This window comes from Tachypleus tridentatus, chromosome 12 (assembly GCF_004210375.1).
Source record: "Tachypleus tridentatus isolate NWPU-2018 chromosome 12, ASM421037v1, whole genome shotgun sequence".
NCBI classification, from domain to species: domain Eukaryota; kingdom Metazoa; phylum Arthropoda; class Merostomata; order Xiphosura; family Limulidae; genus Tachypleus; species Tachypleus tridentatus.
Window position 1 is genome coordinate 64,665,117 of NC_134836.1, and position 14,527 is coordinate 64,679,643.

The 14,527-nt window shown below is 33.5% G+C and overlaps 1 protein-coding gene across 1 annotated transcript in view; it reads right to left on the reverse strand.

The window, feature by feature from the left end:
- LOC143235644 (uncharacterized) overlaps positions 1-9,792 on the reverse strand; it is a 29,604-nt gene extending 19,812 nt beyond the window's left edge. The window contains exons 1-2 of the mRNA XM_076473871.1: positions 9,650-9,792; positions 2,780-2,847 (exon numbers count right to left, since the gene is read on the reverse strand). Of these exons, the coding sequence (XP_076329986.1) occupies positions 2,780-2,847; positions 9,650-9,792 (211 nt within the window). The remainder of the gene's footprint in view (positions 1-2,779; positions 2,848-9,649) is intronic.
- Positions 9,793-14,527: the final 4,735 nt, after the last annotated feature.

A 14,527-nucleotide genomic window follows, 5' to 3' on the forward strand; every position in this document is an offset into this window, starting at 1 on the left:
GGGGGCGTTATAATGTGACGGTCAATCCCATTATTCGTTGGTAAAAGAGTAGCCCAAGAGTTGGCTGTGGGTGGTGATGACTAGCTGCCTTCCCTCTAATCTTACACTGCTAAATGAGAGACGGCTAGCGCAATTAGCTCTCGAGTAGCTATGCGCGAAATTCAAAACAAACAATATATATACAGTTGTTGTACTTACAAACTAAAGTCAGTAATATCACAAAGATTAATTTACACACAGGCAAATAAAAGTTACCTTAAAGAAACTTTTCATTTTATGAAAAAAAGATATGTTAGTTCTCAGCAATTAAAAATTAGATGGGTCTTCATTAAATGTGTTTCTACAACGTTTCATAGGCTTACGTACAGGGTGAAACAGGAATTACCATTCAATAATAGACGAATATTAGATGTCTGTAAAACGTATAATACTCAACATGTTGTACATTACATACACTATTGGTGTCTTTAGAAAGCCAGCCTATATATTATCAGGGAAAAAATGTCACAAAACAACTCATAAGAATCATTTTGTAAATGTAAAATGATGTACAGATGGCAATGTTAAAACTAGTGTAATCGTGAATATGAGTATGATACGACTACACATTTTTCATATATTATTTTCTTACTATAAGTTCCAAAACAAGAATAGTACGACCAGTGATGTTTAACAATCTACTGTAGTCAAGTATATGGTAAAATATCAATATCTGAAGCTATTCTACAAGTGCAACAGAGAAAATGATATGATATTAGTAATATATATTATCTTTGAATAGAAAAATAAAATAAATACTCACTTATGAATCTACCTCAGTGAAATTGTTTTAAAAAATAGAAAGCACACAACAAAATGCCAAAAAGTAATAAATAAGATATAGGGGTGAATATATAAAAATATAAAAATCATCACATTTTTTAAGAAGTAACTTGTATGTATAACAAAGTGTTGAATTTCTGTCAGTTATATTAATTTAGATTGAAATATAAGTATTTGAACTAAATGGCACTATACAGTTTTACAAAAACCATAAACTTGTATGTTTTACTCATGTGACGTTATGTGAGCCATTATTCAGGATAAAATACGAGACTTAATGTTATTTTATAAATCTTAAAAGTTAATTTTAGATATCACGAAAGCTGTCAAAATGAAACGTTTATTATTTGATTTCTTCTTTCGAGCGACATCAAAATTATTGACTATGATTTGCAGATATATGTATGCATACAGTGCTACCAAATTATTATGCAAGTTTTGTTTTTACTAATATCGCAGTCACCCGTTAGTGCAGCGATGTGTCTACATATTTACAACACTAAAATCAGCCGTTCGATTCTCCCCTGTGGGCTCAGTAGATAGCAGGATGTGGTTTTGCTGTAATAAAACACACGCACACACCATTAATATCTCAAAAAAGCACGTTTGATTTTGGATGATAAAATTTATAGATTAATTACCATTCAAAACTTTCGTAATTGTCATTCATACTTCTTACAAAAAGTTATAAGAGGTTTTCGAAAATGCCATTAAAAACAGCATATTGTTGAACCTATAGCAAAGGACGAATATGTCATAAATCTCAAAACTTTTGTATTCTGTGGTAAAAACAGGAAATATGGTATAATTATTATCTGTTAAGAACTAGTTTACTTCAGCGTTAATGTCATCTCATATATTTGTTTTGAATTCGTGTGTATGTTCACACCTAAAAAGGAATAATGGTCATGCCAGCGGAATAAGACTAGTAGGGTTAAAGAAACTTTCAACTGGAAATGAGACAGGAGAACACAAGATGTAGCACTTCTAGGAGAAAACATAGAGAGTGTAACTTAACAGTGTTTTTTTAGTGTGCTGGTTGGAAAACTGACTTTCTGTACGAAGAAACAAATGTTGGTATTGATAAGTATATTTGTTGAAACCCAATAAAGCTATAAAACCTAAGGTGGCTCACAAATGCGTGTTGGTGACAGTGACGTATTGAAAATACTGTCTCGTTTAAACATATTGTGACAATAGCAGAAAAAATCAGGAAAGAAGCTAAATAGTGATGCATTATTTTAAGTTGTAACCGATGTAGAATATTAAAAAGATTATATATTTTCTGACGTTATCTCGAGGACGGCAGACCTCTTCCAATTATACTTAGATCGTGTCAAAGAACTTGTTGAAATTGTGATGAGCTGCATTCAACGAAACTGATAGATAGCATCCTCGAGAATGCACCAGTAGGTTTCAGCATATGTAAACAAGGATGGGACATTCTATTGAACTTTGAAGAGGACAATGATCTGGCAATGAAAGATACTTAAATAGATGAATGTGGCGATGAAGCAATGTTCATGACAAAAGTTATAAAAGCTCATGAAGTAATCTAATACTACACTGATGGGTCATTTAAGAAAAACTGCCTAGAAATTTGTCACAAATCATTTTTATTCTAATCAATATAACCACATAAGAACTGATTCATTTTAGTTCTAACCAATATGACCACATAAGAACTGATTCACTTTAGCTCTAATCAATATAGCTACAGAAAAAAACTGATCTGCAAAAACACAAAGTCTTGAGGTAAGTAAATCTCGACAACGCCCAGCTGGTGTAATACAGCAGCTTCATTCAATGGAATATATGATTTCAATCTGCTCTCGAAGACAAAGCTCATGGATCTTGATTGTCTATTTACTTTCGATCGATAATTTATGAACATACATGTAACTGGAAAATTGTAGACAACTTGTTTAAGTCCAGACTGTCTGTTTTTATGACAGACTTGCCAAAATTTGAAAAGACATGGCGAAAGCTGCATGTCTGGAACTTGCAATTGATGCAGTATAAAACCTAAATCAGATTTTGAACTTCACCAATGCTTATTATTCTTTTTCATTTTATTGCATATTTAAGTTGTAACTGAGCCTTTGGACAAGGTCACACTGTTTTCTTCGAGTCAGGTCAATACGAGTGTGATACCTGTAACACTGAAAACCATGGATTCTTACGTGTAAAAAGTTAACAGTTTACTTAAAAATGACTATTATGTGTTTATCTTGACCTTTAAAGGATCATAAGTGATCGGGCATGACAAGTTATAAGCAAAAATATTTACCATACTGAAGATACAATATTTTAATAACATATTATTCAAATAGGGGGCTTTCAAGAATTTTTCTCATACGTCTCTTTCTCCAGGTTCACCCACATTTTTTATGAACCTACATTAAATGAATGCTTTAAAACAACAATACATTCCTTAAATTTGGGCCAGGTGCCTGTATTCACTGTAGTCTAAGTATTTTTTAAGATTATGACAATATCCAGAAAAAATTAGCTTAATATATATGTAGAGCAGAAATTTGTTATTTATTCGGAGAGATACACATAGAGGCGGTTGCCAAAGAATAGTTAGGTGGTGATTTTTTATTTCTTTATTTTCCTTGAAAGCTTCATACATTATTTAAACCAGCCATACACATGTTGTTGTAGCTCGCAGTCTGTCTGTGTTGCAACGTCATACATACAATGAATACGCCAATAACCAAACATGTATACCATTTGAAATTCCTAAATAATGCATTGAGAAAGCTCATAAAATCGTATAGTTTGAATTTTGATTCATCACTATTGGACTCAAAGCCATATTGTATGTGAAATCCCTTCGAAAGGTCAATGTAGAACTTTATGTGGATGCGCTTAAAAGGCTGATGGCATGGTTCTTTGCCCTTTATCACATACACCGTTTACGATGGTATTTTTGATTCACATATGGAACAACAAACGCTTCTCAAACTCACTGCACAATCAGTGTATTAAGACGATACTCGACACTAGTACATTTCGCTGGTTAACAGATGAAGGAAGATATAAGCATTTGAAGAAGTTGTTTTGTTCAGGTACAGCAATGACATTTGAAGGGCGTTTGACAAAGTACTTTCTTAAGTGTTCAGCTTACTTCTTTCATCGTGTCTTAATAATCGCTTGTGGGCCTTAGCATGGTATGGTTTGTTATCATGTTGCAATGAAGAATATGCTGAGAAAGTAATATTTATATCAAAGATGTCATTTTACTTACGAAAGCAGTACTAATTCAGCATGCGAAGCAGACTGTACATCAGCCACAGCCACTAAAGTACTTCGTTGTGCTACAGCTTTAATATATTAATTTCAGAGTCTCCTTTGTATGTAAACTTTTTTGATCGTTTCCTCTCGCATGATTTTAAAATAAACTGTGATGTATTGGTACTTCACATTCAACGAGCGCGTGATCACGTCTACTTGACTTGTAATCAGTCATTAAATTTGCATAATCTTTTATGCGTGTTTCTAGTCAATTTTTGTTAGAATTTCACGCAAAGTTACACGAGGGCTATCTGCGCTAGCCATCCATAATTTAGCAGTGTAAGACGAGAGGGAAGGCAGCTAGTCATCACTACCCACCGCCAACTCTTGGGCTAATCTTTACTAACGAATAATGGAATTGATCGCACATTGTAATGCCCCCACGGCTGAAAGGGCGGACATGTTTGGTGCGACGAGGATTCGAACCCGCGACCCTCAGATTACGAGTCTAACCCATCTGGCTATGTCGGCCGCGTTTCTAATCAGGTTGATCTAATATACATTGAACTACATTTACGATATTTAAATAAGTATGCAGCATTACAACATTAGTTGTTTCCAAGAATAGGCCTTCAGAAAATGCAATCTACTATCTAAATCTCTCACGATTTATTTATTTTTACATTCAATAAAGATTATTTAGTACCGTTTTATTTTAATAATTTATGATTTTATTTTATTTTTCAAAGCTTTACGTTTGATTTCAAATCTTATTAATTATTTTTGATATTGTGAATTTATTTTGATTGGTAAATACAAGCTATAGCTAGCTTTAAATGAATAAAATAAGTGTAACTTTATTATTTAAAAAAAAACATTCAAAGTTTTTGTTGCAAGCTACTTTCATGGTATTTAAAACGTATTTCCCTACTTGTCTGAATTGCAATTAAACAACTACCATATAAACTTTTATAGCAGTGGGATTATATTTATTTGCAGGATATTTAATTATATGGTTTATTATTATACTTATCCACAGGGTAACGTAAGAGTTGTTTTTAAACATGAAAGTAGATTAAAGCATTTTTCAGGTTCAAAGCTAAAATATCATACATGAAAAACCGTAACTATAAATTAGTTACTGAGTAGTTAGGAATATGAATAAAAGAACGTGCAAATTTGAAGACTAATAACAAATCGGGTTTACGTGATTCACGCGCAGTGAACGTAATGAGTAATACATCACAACTTATTTAAGATTCTTGAGAGAGAAAGTGATAAAAGTTTACGTATGAAACAGACTTTTTTTAATTAGTAGATTAAGGCCCTAACTCAATGATGTGAGCTCTGCAGTTAATGTATTGTTGCTGTTTATCAAAAAGGACATGCGAGCACATCTTGAAAATGTACAAAAGACCTTGCAATTGTTTTAAAGCAAAATTGGTTTGTCCAGAGCTCTGCACTTGTAATAAATCACAATTATTACAAGGATTATTGTGACGGACAAGGACAAGGAGAGTTTGATACTAGATTTCCTACATCTTCAAACTGAATATATCTTCGCCTTTTATGGTAAAATATTAAATATAAAACCAATTATAAAGTGAACACAAAAATAAAATCATTGTTTGGTTTGTTCTGAATTTCCCGCAAAGCTGCACGAAAACTATTTTCGCTAGCCGTCCTTAATTTTACAGTGTAAGACTACAGGGAAGGCAGCTAGTACTCACCACCCACTGCCAACTCTTGGGCTATTTTTTACCAACGAATAGTGGGATTGACCGTCACATTATAACGCCCCCATGGCTAAAAGGGCGAGCATGTTTGGCGCGACCGGGTTGCGAACCCGCTACCCTCAGATTACGTGTCGAGTGCTTAATCACCTGACCATGCGGTGTAATGATTTCACATTACCCCCGTTTTCAAGTTAACCCCCGGTAATATGAAATCATTTTCAGAGTACCGGGGGAGTAACATGAAATCGACTTTAAATTATCCCCCCCCTTGACCCCTTGATTTCAAATTACCCGCTCTTCTAACGCCAAAATGACATACATAATGATTGCTTTTAATATTTGTAGCGCGTGTCGAGTACGTATCAAAGTGCATGATAACAGGCAGAAGGCCTATTATTTTTTTTATTAAAATTGATGATTTATATAAGATAAAAGGTATTTTAAGGGCTCGTCCTTCATACTGCCTTCATTCAATATATTGTAATTTATACATATTAATTTTTATATTTCTTTATGCGCACTGAAATAAAAATGAGTGATTGAAAGTTTGTTTGTTTGTTTTGGAATTTCGCACAAAGCTACTCGAGGGCTATCTGTGCTAGCCGTCCCTAATTTAGTAGTGTAAGACTAGAGGGCAGGCAGCTAGTCATCACCACCCACCGCCAACTCTTGGGCTACTCTTTTACCAACGAATAGTGGGATTGACCGTCATATTATAACGCCCCCACGGCTGGGAGGGCGAGCATGTTTGGCGCGATGCGGGCGCGAACCCATGACCCTCGGATTACGAGTCGCACGCCTTATGCGCTAGGCCATGCCAAGCCCCGTGATTGAAAGCATGAGATATAGAACCTGATAAATATTCGAGTTTTACATTATTATTAATGTGTTGATTTCATTTACACACACTGAGTGCGATAAAACGTCTAGCATTTTAACAAACCGTTAAAACGTGTATATCGGGGATGAAGTATTTTGAAATTAAGGGGTAGATGAAATCGATTTCAGACTACCCCGGGATAACCTGAAATCGATTTTGTCCTACCTCCCAGTAATATGAAAACGAATTCAAACTACCGGGGGGTAATATTTACAGGGGGTAGTTTGAAATCGGTACACCGGGTCGAAAAATCATGGTAGACAATTGAGTTGTCAGACTATTCCTTAGGCTTAGACTAAACTTAACGATGAACATATATTGATACATTTGTTTATTTACAGTTACATGTAAGCACAAAGCTCACAATGGGTTATTTGTGATCTGTCCATCACGGTATCGAAACCCGATTTCGGGTATTGTAAGTCCATAGACATTCTGCTGTGGCACTGTAGGGCAAACATATAGGAGAATGAGAGGGCGACAACTGTAAATGTTTTTATTTTTATGGATGCTCTTAATGTTTATATAACGTAAGAGGTGTCACGCATTGTGCGTTTTGTACTTAACATAATAAAGTTAATATTGACTTTTCTGGTAAGTAATTAGTTTCATAAAAAAACATGTTAAATGTTCTAAAGAACAAATCACAGTAAATTCTATTTTGTTGACAACTGTTTAATCAATTCTTTCGGTTCGTTAAAATAACCTAATTGCAGAAATGTAAAAATAAAAGTTGTTTAAATTTTGAAAGTTTTTACTGAAATTAGGTTTAATGCTATCATCTTAAAGATAGAAGACGTGAACATTTTGAAGATAAAAGTATCTGAATACATGTGGAAAGGTCACATGACTCTTTTGATTTTGTTTTCTTCCCTTCCAACATTTTTTCTGAGGTCTTGGTCTTGAATGATACTCTCAGACTACTGGTGTATGGCAGTAGGCATAAATAAAACTGCGAAGTTGTCTTATTCTGAGGAGATGTTTGTTCTCTTCATTTTCTAACTCTTGATAAGTGATGTTAGGAGGTAAGGGGCCAATAAGAAGGTTATTTTTGTGTAAAATAGTAATATTAGCTTCCGATTCTATCTATTTAGAGCGATAGTAAAAGTCAGCATGGTAATGACGATAGCTAATTAAAATATACGTTCCTTAAATACTGCAAGTCTATTCTATTCTACGCTTTGCTGACGTATGTGCTAGATTAACTCAGCTCGTTATCCATTAATTGGATGTAGATATCTTCTTTTAGTTTTCTTTCTATTGTAGTTCACATCTAATTATTTTTTGCGATATTGATTTCATTTGTTTGTTTGGTTGCTTTCAAACACAAAGCTATATAATGAGTTATATGTTCTCTGCCCACTGTGGGTATTAAAACCCGATGTTTGTTGTTATAAGTCCTCAGACTTAACACTAAGGCATTGAGAGGAATTATATTTTATTATATGATTTTCTTCTGTAACATACTGATCTGTTGAAAATAGATCAGCAATATAAAATCCTGTGTTGTTATCATACTCCTTAGCTTTGACTTCTTTTTTCTCTTATGTGTGTTGTATGTGTGTTTTGTTTTGCAAAACCACATCGGGCTATTTGCATAGTCCACCAAGTGAAATCAAACCCTTGATTTGAGCGTTGCAAATCCGTAGACTTACCACTTTATTAGGGGGGCTTTTTCTCTTATGTATTAGACTATATTCACAATTAATGTTATAAATGTTATCTTTTGTTATACACTGAATATAACCGCAATTGCATTGCAGCTCCTGATGTCTGCTCCAAAGCTATGCTGTTTGCATATTCTCAGTACGTAGTAAAGAAAGTTTCTGTCTTACTATTCTGTTAAAGTATCTGATGGTTTTGCTTCCTAGGCAGGTGAGATAATGAGAATTTTGAGAAAATTGTTGTTCGGATTTCACAAAAAATGTTATTGAAAATCTACATCAGTCGTTATTTAACGTACTGTGGGTTATTATCAATGGAGTTCCGTTTAATTGGACTAATGTTCCAAGTTGTGTGCCTGAGGGATCTGTGTTGGTACTATTTCTATTATTTTGTTACTTTAAAGGCCAAGTTTATTGATGATACAAAATATCTGTCGTTTGAGTGACAAGCTATATGTAATGATTTTGCAGAAAGACATATGTGGGTTGGTTAGTTGGACAAACATGTAACAGATGGTATTTAATTACAATAAATTTAGGGTTATGTATGTTTGCTATCATAAAAATATTCCTAAGATACTTAATTACGTGGAAGAAGAAAGCAGTGTTTGGGAGTTTTGTTTCATAAAGCTTTAAATAACAGAGTGGTAAAGCTGAGAATTATGTACAAGGACATTGAGTATAGACTCAGAGAAAATGTAACTTTATTGTCTAAGTCTCTAGTTAGGTCTCATTTAGAAATCTGTGTGAAGTTTTGACCCATAATATTATTTTTAGTTGTTAAAAATGTTTCAGAGAAAATATACACTCTATTACTAGAGGTTATGCAGAATATGTATTATTGAGTTAATTCTGAGTTTCCTACCTTACTGAATTGGGGGAAGAGATGATCAGAAGTTTTAAAGCAAAAAAACCTGATGTATCGGTATAAGGTTCAAAACAAACAAAAATGTCTCCGCCATAAACGACTACTTATAAAACAAAAAATACCATCTCTCTGTATAAGTAGAGAAAAATGTTAACAAGAAGAACTTCTTTATCCTTGTCATTTGGTTATTCTATAAGTAAATATAGCAAGGGTATTCTGACCAGGTATTCTCAAATCTTTACACGACTAATCTTACTAGAGAACAAGTTTAAGAAATTTTTCAACGACATGTCATTTGGGAGAGTTCCAGAGCATCTAAAGGAAATGACTGTTTTAGTGTGTAACTAAAGAATTCTTCAGTAACCTCTTTCATTGGAGAGCTCAGATACACAAAAAGAGTGTATAAAAATTTGTTGAAATTTTGAAAATGTGTAATTACCTCAACAATAAGGTAGCCAAGTTCATGTGTGAATCTCTGTCAGTTGTCTGATGCATTTGGACTGCCATTTTTTCCTCCTCATCAGCTAATTCGAGAACATCTGATACAATGCTCTGTTTGTCAGAAGAAATTATCTCATCCATGCCTGATTCATAGTAACTAGCTTTCAAGAGACTCATTGATAACGTAGAACAGCTTGTTGATGTGTTCAACATGTATATATATATACAACATATTAATACTGAAATTCGTAAGATCAAGTTGCTTGCATCCTGGCATTGCCTACCACAGCAGTACCCAATCATTAGGTTTAAGTTTTCACTTTCTTTATTATTAATCGTAACATCTCTAGTGATGCATTGTCGCTTTACCCATTCACTAGTGTCTAAATTTATGTGCTTGTTCTTTTCAGGTTTTGTACAGCCATCTTTAAATTTTAACTGATAGACTAGAGTGAACGCAATTAATCTACATATTTCAGTTAATACTTTTATGCATCTGCACTGGATAGGGGTCATACATAAGAACTATAGAGATCTTCATTGTTTTTTGTGTTGTTGTTTTTTTGCAAATTAAACAGGTTTTAAAACAAATAGCTGATTACTGTTCAGTTGCATGGTATTTTATCATGATCTACAATAGATGCTTGGTTGTTACAATAATGCTTGGTCTGAGCAACACCCGAGAAGAAAATATACATGGAAACGTCTTGGAGATAGTGTTAGAAAACCAAATTGGTTACATCACCATAAGTAAAAGATTCACAAAGGCAGCAAAACAATAAAATCGAACGCAGGGGCTGATTGCAGGAGCGACCATGCACTGTTGTGTGCATCACCAAGAGAAGATTAAGAAAACCTAATAAACAAAAAGTAACAAAGAAGCTTGATTATACAGTTCCAATGGAGAAAAGATCCAATTAAAGAAAGGTATACAATTACAATTAAAAACCGTTTTATGAACTCGAAGGTAAAAGAAATATGTTCAAATGAGTAATTTTTAATGAAGCACTAGTCGAATCAGCCAAGGAAGCTATTCCATTAAATTTAAGCAAAGTAAACATAAATGAACAATGTAGGAAATCCATGAGCCCATGGAAGATAGAATGGAGTTGAAACTCAACGTAAAGAAAGGTATAAGAAACGTGACAAAATAATTCGATCAATGTTCAATAAAGAACAGGAAAAATTACTTAATGAAAAAATGCAGAAATGTAAAACAAAAGGATAAAGACGTTGGATTAATGTATAGGAATATCAAATATATCCAGGTAAAGGAGAATGTACATTTGATACATCCTTTAATGGATGTATTAAAGGTAAGAATTGTGATGTAATTATGGAGTAAAAACAAGCACTGAAAAGATAGACGAAATATATCGAAGATTTATTCCACGACAGTTGTGAAGAAAAGTCATTTATTAAAGAGAACGTGGATGGATTGACAAATTTTAAGTCAGAAGTATGAACAGTTATGAACAAAATGAAAACGAATAAAGTTACACGAAAAAGATGAAATTGCTGTGGAACAAATAAACTGTTTGGAAGAATTTGGTTTAGAAAAGTTAACAACTGCTACCAATTAGTTTTGAGAAAGTGATGAAAAATCTGGGGAATTCAATAAACCTATCCTTATTGCACTCCTCCTAAACATGGAGTCATCGAATGTGAACACCATCTGACCACAAGCCATTTGACAAAGATTTTATTAAAGGTGTTAATGATGATAGCTAAAAGTAGAATAAGACTGAATTATGCAAAAGTTCAATGTTGCTTTATTGAAAATCGTGGTAAAAAATGGTATCATCATGGTACAAATATTTTTGGAGAGGGAATAGACATGACGAAGGAACTTTTCTCATGTTTTATTAATTGTATAAAATATTCTGATACAGTCAAACATGTAGAGTTAATGAAAATGCTTGAAGAGCTGGACATCGATGGCAGAGACTTATGAATTTTAAGAAACCTTTATGAATACCAATCCGATGCAGTGAATACATAAAATGAATTAAGTGATTTCATCCCGACTAAAAAAGGCGTAAGGCAAAGATATATCTTTTAACCTGACTCGTTTAATTTGTGCAGTGAGAAAATCCTGACGAAGATGAAGGACTTACCAAAGAGGATTATAATTATCGGAGGACAGAATTTGAACAATTTACTTTATATTGATGACATAGGTTTAATAACTGATTCAGAAAAAAAAAGCGATAAAACTTTTTGATAAAAAGTTGTTAGTAAAAGTGTGAAGTAAAGTTTAGGTATTAACTGTGTGAAAACAGAATTATGTAATTACGAAAATGATCATTTCTGTATACACAGAAAAGGAACAAATAAGACAGATTAATAAATTCCACTACCTGGAAAGCTGGATAGCGTCAGATGGTAAATGTAATCATGTGATAAAATGCGGAATAGGATGGCAAAAGATGCATTCCTAAAAATTAAAAAGATATTGAAAATATTAAAATTTCTATAGGGATGTGGTTAAGGGTTTTGGATTGTTCTGTTATATCAATTATCATGCGTGCATTAGAATATTGAACAATATCGCCAAGTATGGAAAAGAGAATCGAGGCAACTGAGTTATTGTTCCTAAGGCAGATCTTAAAGACCAGTCGGACAAGTCACATCTCAAGTGAAGATAGTCTCTCAAGAGCATATTGCAGGAGAAAACTGTTAACTAAAATAGGAAAAAGACAGTTGGAGTTTTGTGATGACGAGCTAGAATTTCTCAAACATGTAATGAGAAAAGAAGAAATAAAAAGACTGATTGTAAGTGGAAAGATTGAAAGAAAGAGAGACAGTGGACGAGAGACGCTGACTTATGTCAAGAGTCTGTCTAAACGAATGAATATATCAGCATTGGAAATTTTATGTTGAAAGAGAAGAGATCTGTAGAAAACCATATTCGTCAAGGTCCTGTTTATATATGGTATTGATATATATATACAGAGAGAGATCATATAGACTGCTAACGACGACAGTGATTAAAACAGATTGCCATCAACTTACACTTAGGAAGACAGCTAGTTAATTATGCCCCTTGCCCACATTTGTGCTACTCTTATTTGATTGAATACTGGGAACTGACCATCACTTTGACAGTGAACTCATGCTCCTCAAAGTACAAACATGTATCATATCAGTGGGTCGCTAACCATGAATATTCGGATTTACAGCCCATACACGCTAACCCTAAAGTCACGCCCAGCTCAAAGCAGCAATTACACACACACACACACACACACACATACACACACTGAAGCCCTTTCAGCCGTGGGGGCGTTATAATGTAACGGTCAATCCCACTATTCGTTGGTAAAAGAGTAGCCCAAGAGTTGGCGGTGGGTGGTGATGAATAGCTATCTTTCCCTCTAGTCTTACACTGCTAAATTAGGGACGGCTAGCGCAGATAGCCCTCGAGTAGCTTTGCGCGAAATTCATAAACAAACCAAACCAAACTTACACTAAGTACTTACTACTCTCGAATTGTAAGGGATTTAAGAAAGTGTAAATGTAATTTATTTGAAGTAGTTGGTCATCTCAATTTCGTTCATAGATGTTGATAACACAGTGTAATCCATGAAGGACATGAAAACAAATTACATATCAGTGCGTCACAATGGTTAAAATTAAATAAGAAATTCAATAAAGCAAAAATAAGATAAAATGTCACTAATTAAATAAACTTAAGACATATAATAAGTTTAAAATTCTTTATATGAAGATAAATAATGCAACATAAAAATAGGTTCTCAAGATATACACAGCAATTTAACATTTATATCCACAAACACAGTGATGTGTTAAAGCAGTTCACATGGAGAATTAGATTCGCTTATTTATTCTAAAGAAGAAACACTTCACCTTAATTAGAATTACAATTACAGAAGATACTAACAACAGCTTATCAGAAGAAGACAGAAAAAAAGACTTCAAAATCAAAATGAGGTCAACAGACCAAAGAACTATGAAATGTAAACCCTTTCTATCGGAAAAACTGCTTTCAAAAACTCAAAAAATTACAACACAAAAACAATCCAACCATTAGACTAAGGTTACATTAATATGATTTAGATAAAAATCCATATAATTTCAAACCATAAAATAGTTGAAAATAGCTAATATAATAAAATAAAGAGTGATATAATTCAACAGCTGGCACAGGTATATAAGCTTAGCTAACTCGTCAAGAAAAACCAAAAGGAAATGGAAAAAGAGACAACTAAATAACTAATAGTACCTACAACATGACCTCCTACGTCTGTATTTTATCTAAAATTCACATCTCACCTTTAAAAGTATGTACATTCGTACACGCTACATTATTATTCCGGAGTTCATAAACCACCTTTTAGAAAGAAACAACAATATAATTTTGACAGAAACAGAAAAAGAAGTTCCCACTTCTAAACGTGTTAGTCACAAACTCAAATAACTCTTACATCAAGGGGAGACAGGAAACGTACAGAATTATGTAAATATCTGAGTTTAGATTAAATCACTCCAAAATTGTAAACGTGAGTGTTGTAGACTACTCTAGTGTCAACAGTGAACAAGATTTATAATGCATAAGATGACATGAACAATTTAACAACACGTCACCACTATCCTCCTTGACAATGGATGCATTTTGATAAAAAATTAAGACGATAAATAACGCATGGAAATGTAAAAACCATACGTGCAAAATAATTTTAGAGGCCTAAACACAGTGCTGTCGCTGTTATGTACATCAACCCACCCTGAAACGTGTCGGAGAACAAAAATACAATTTACAATATCTCTTGTGAATACAGACTCAATACTTTTGGAGAAAATACCAACAAAAGTGACAGTTCAGTGGAACAATGGACATAAAAATTTGTAATAC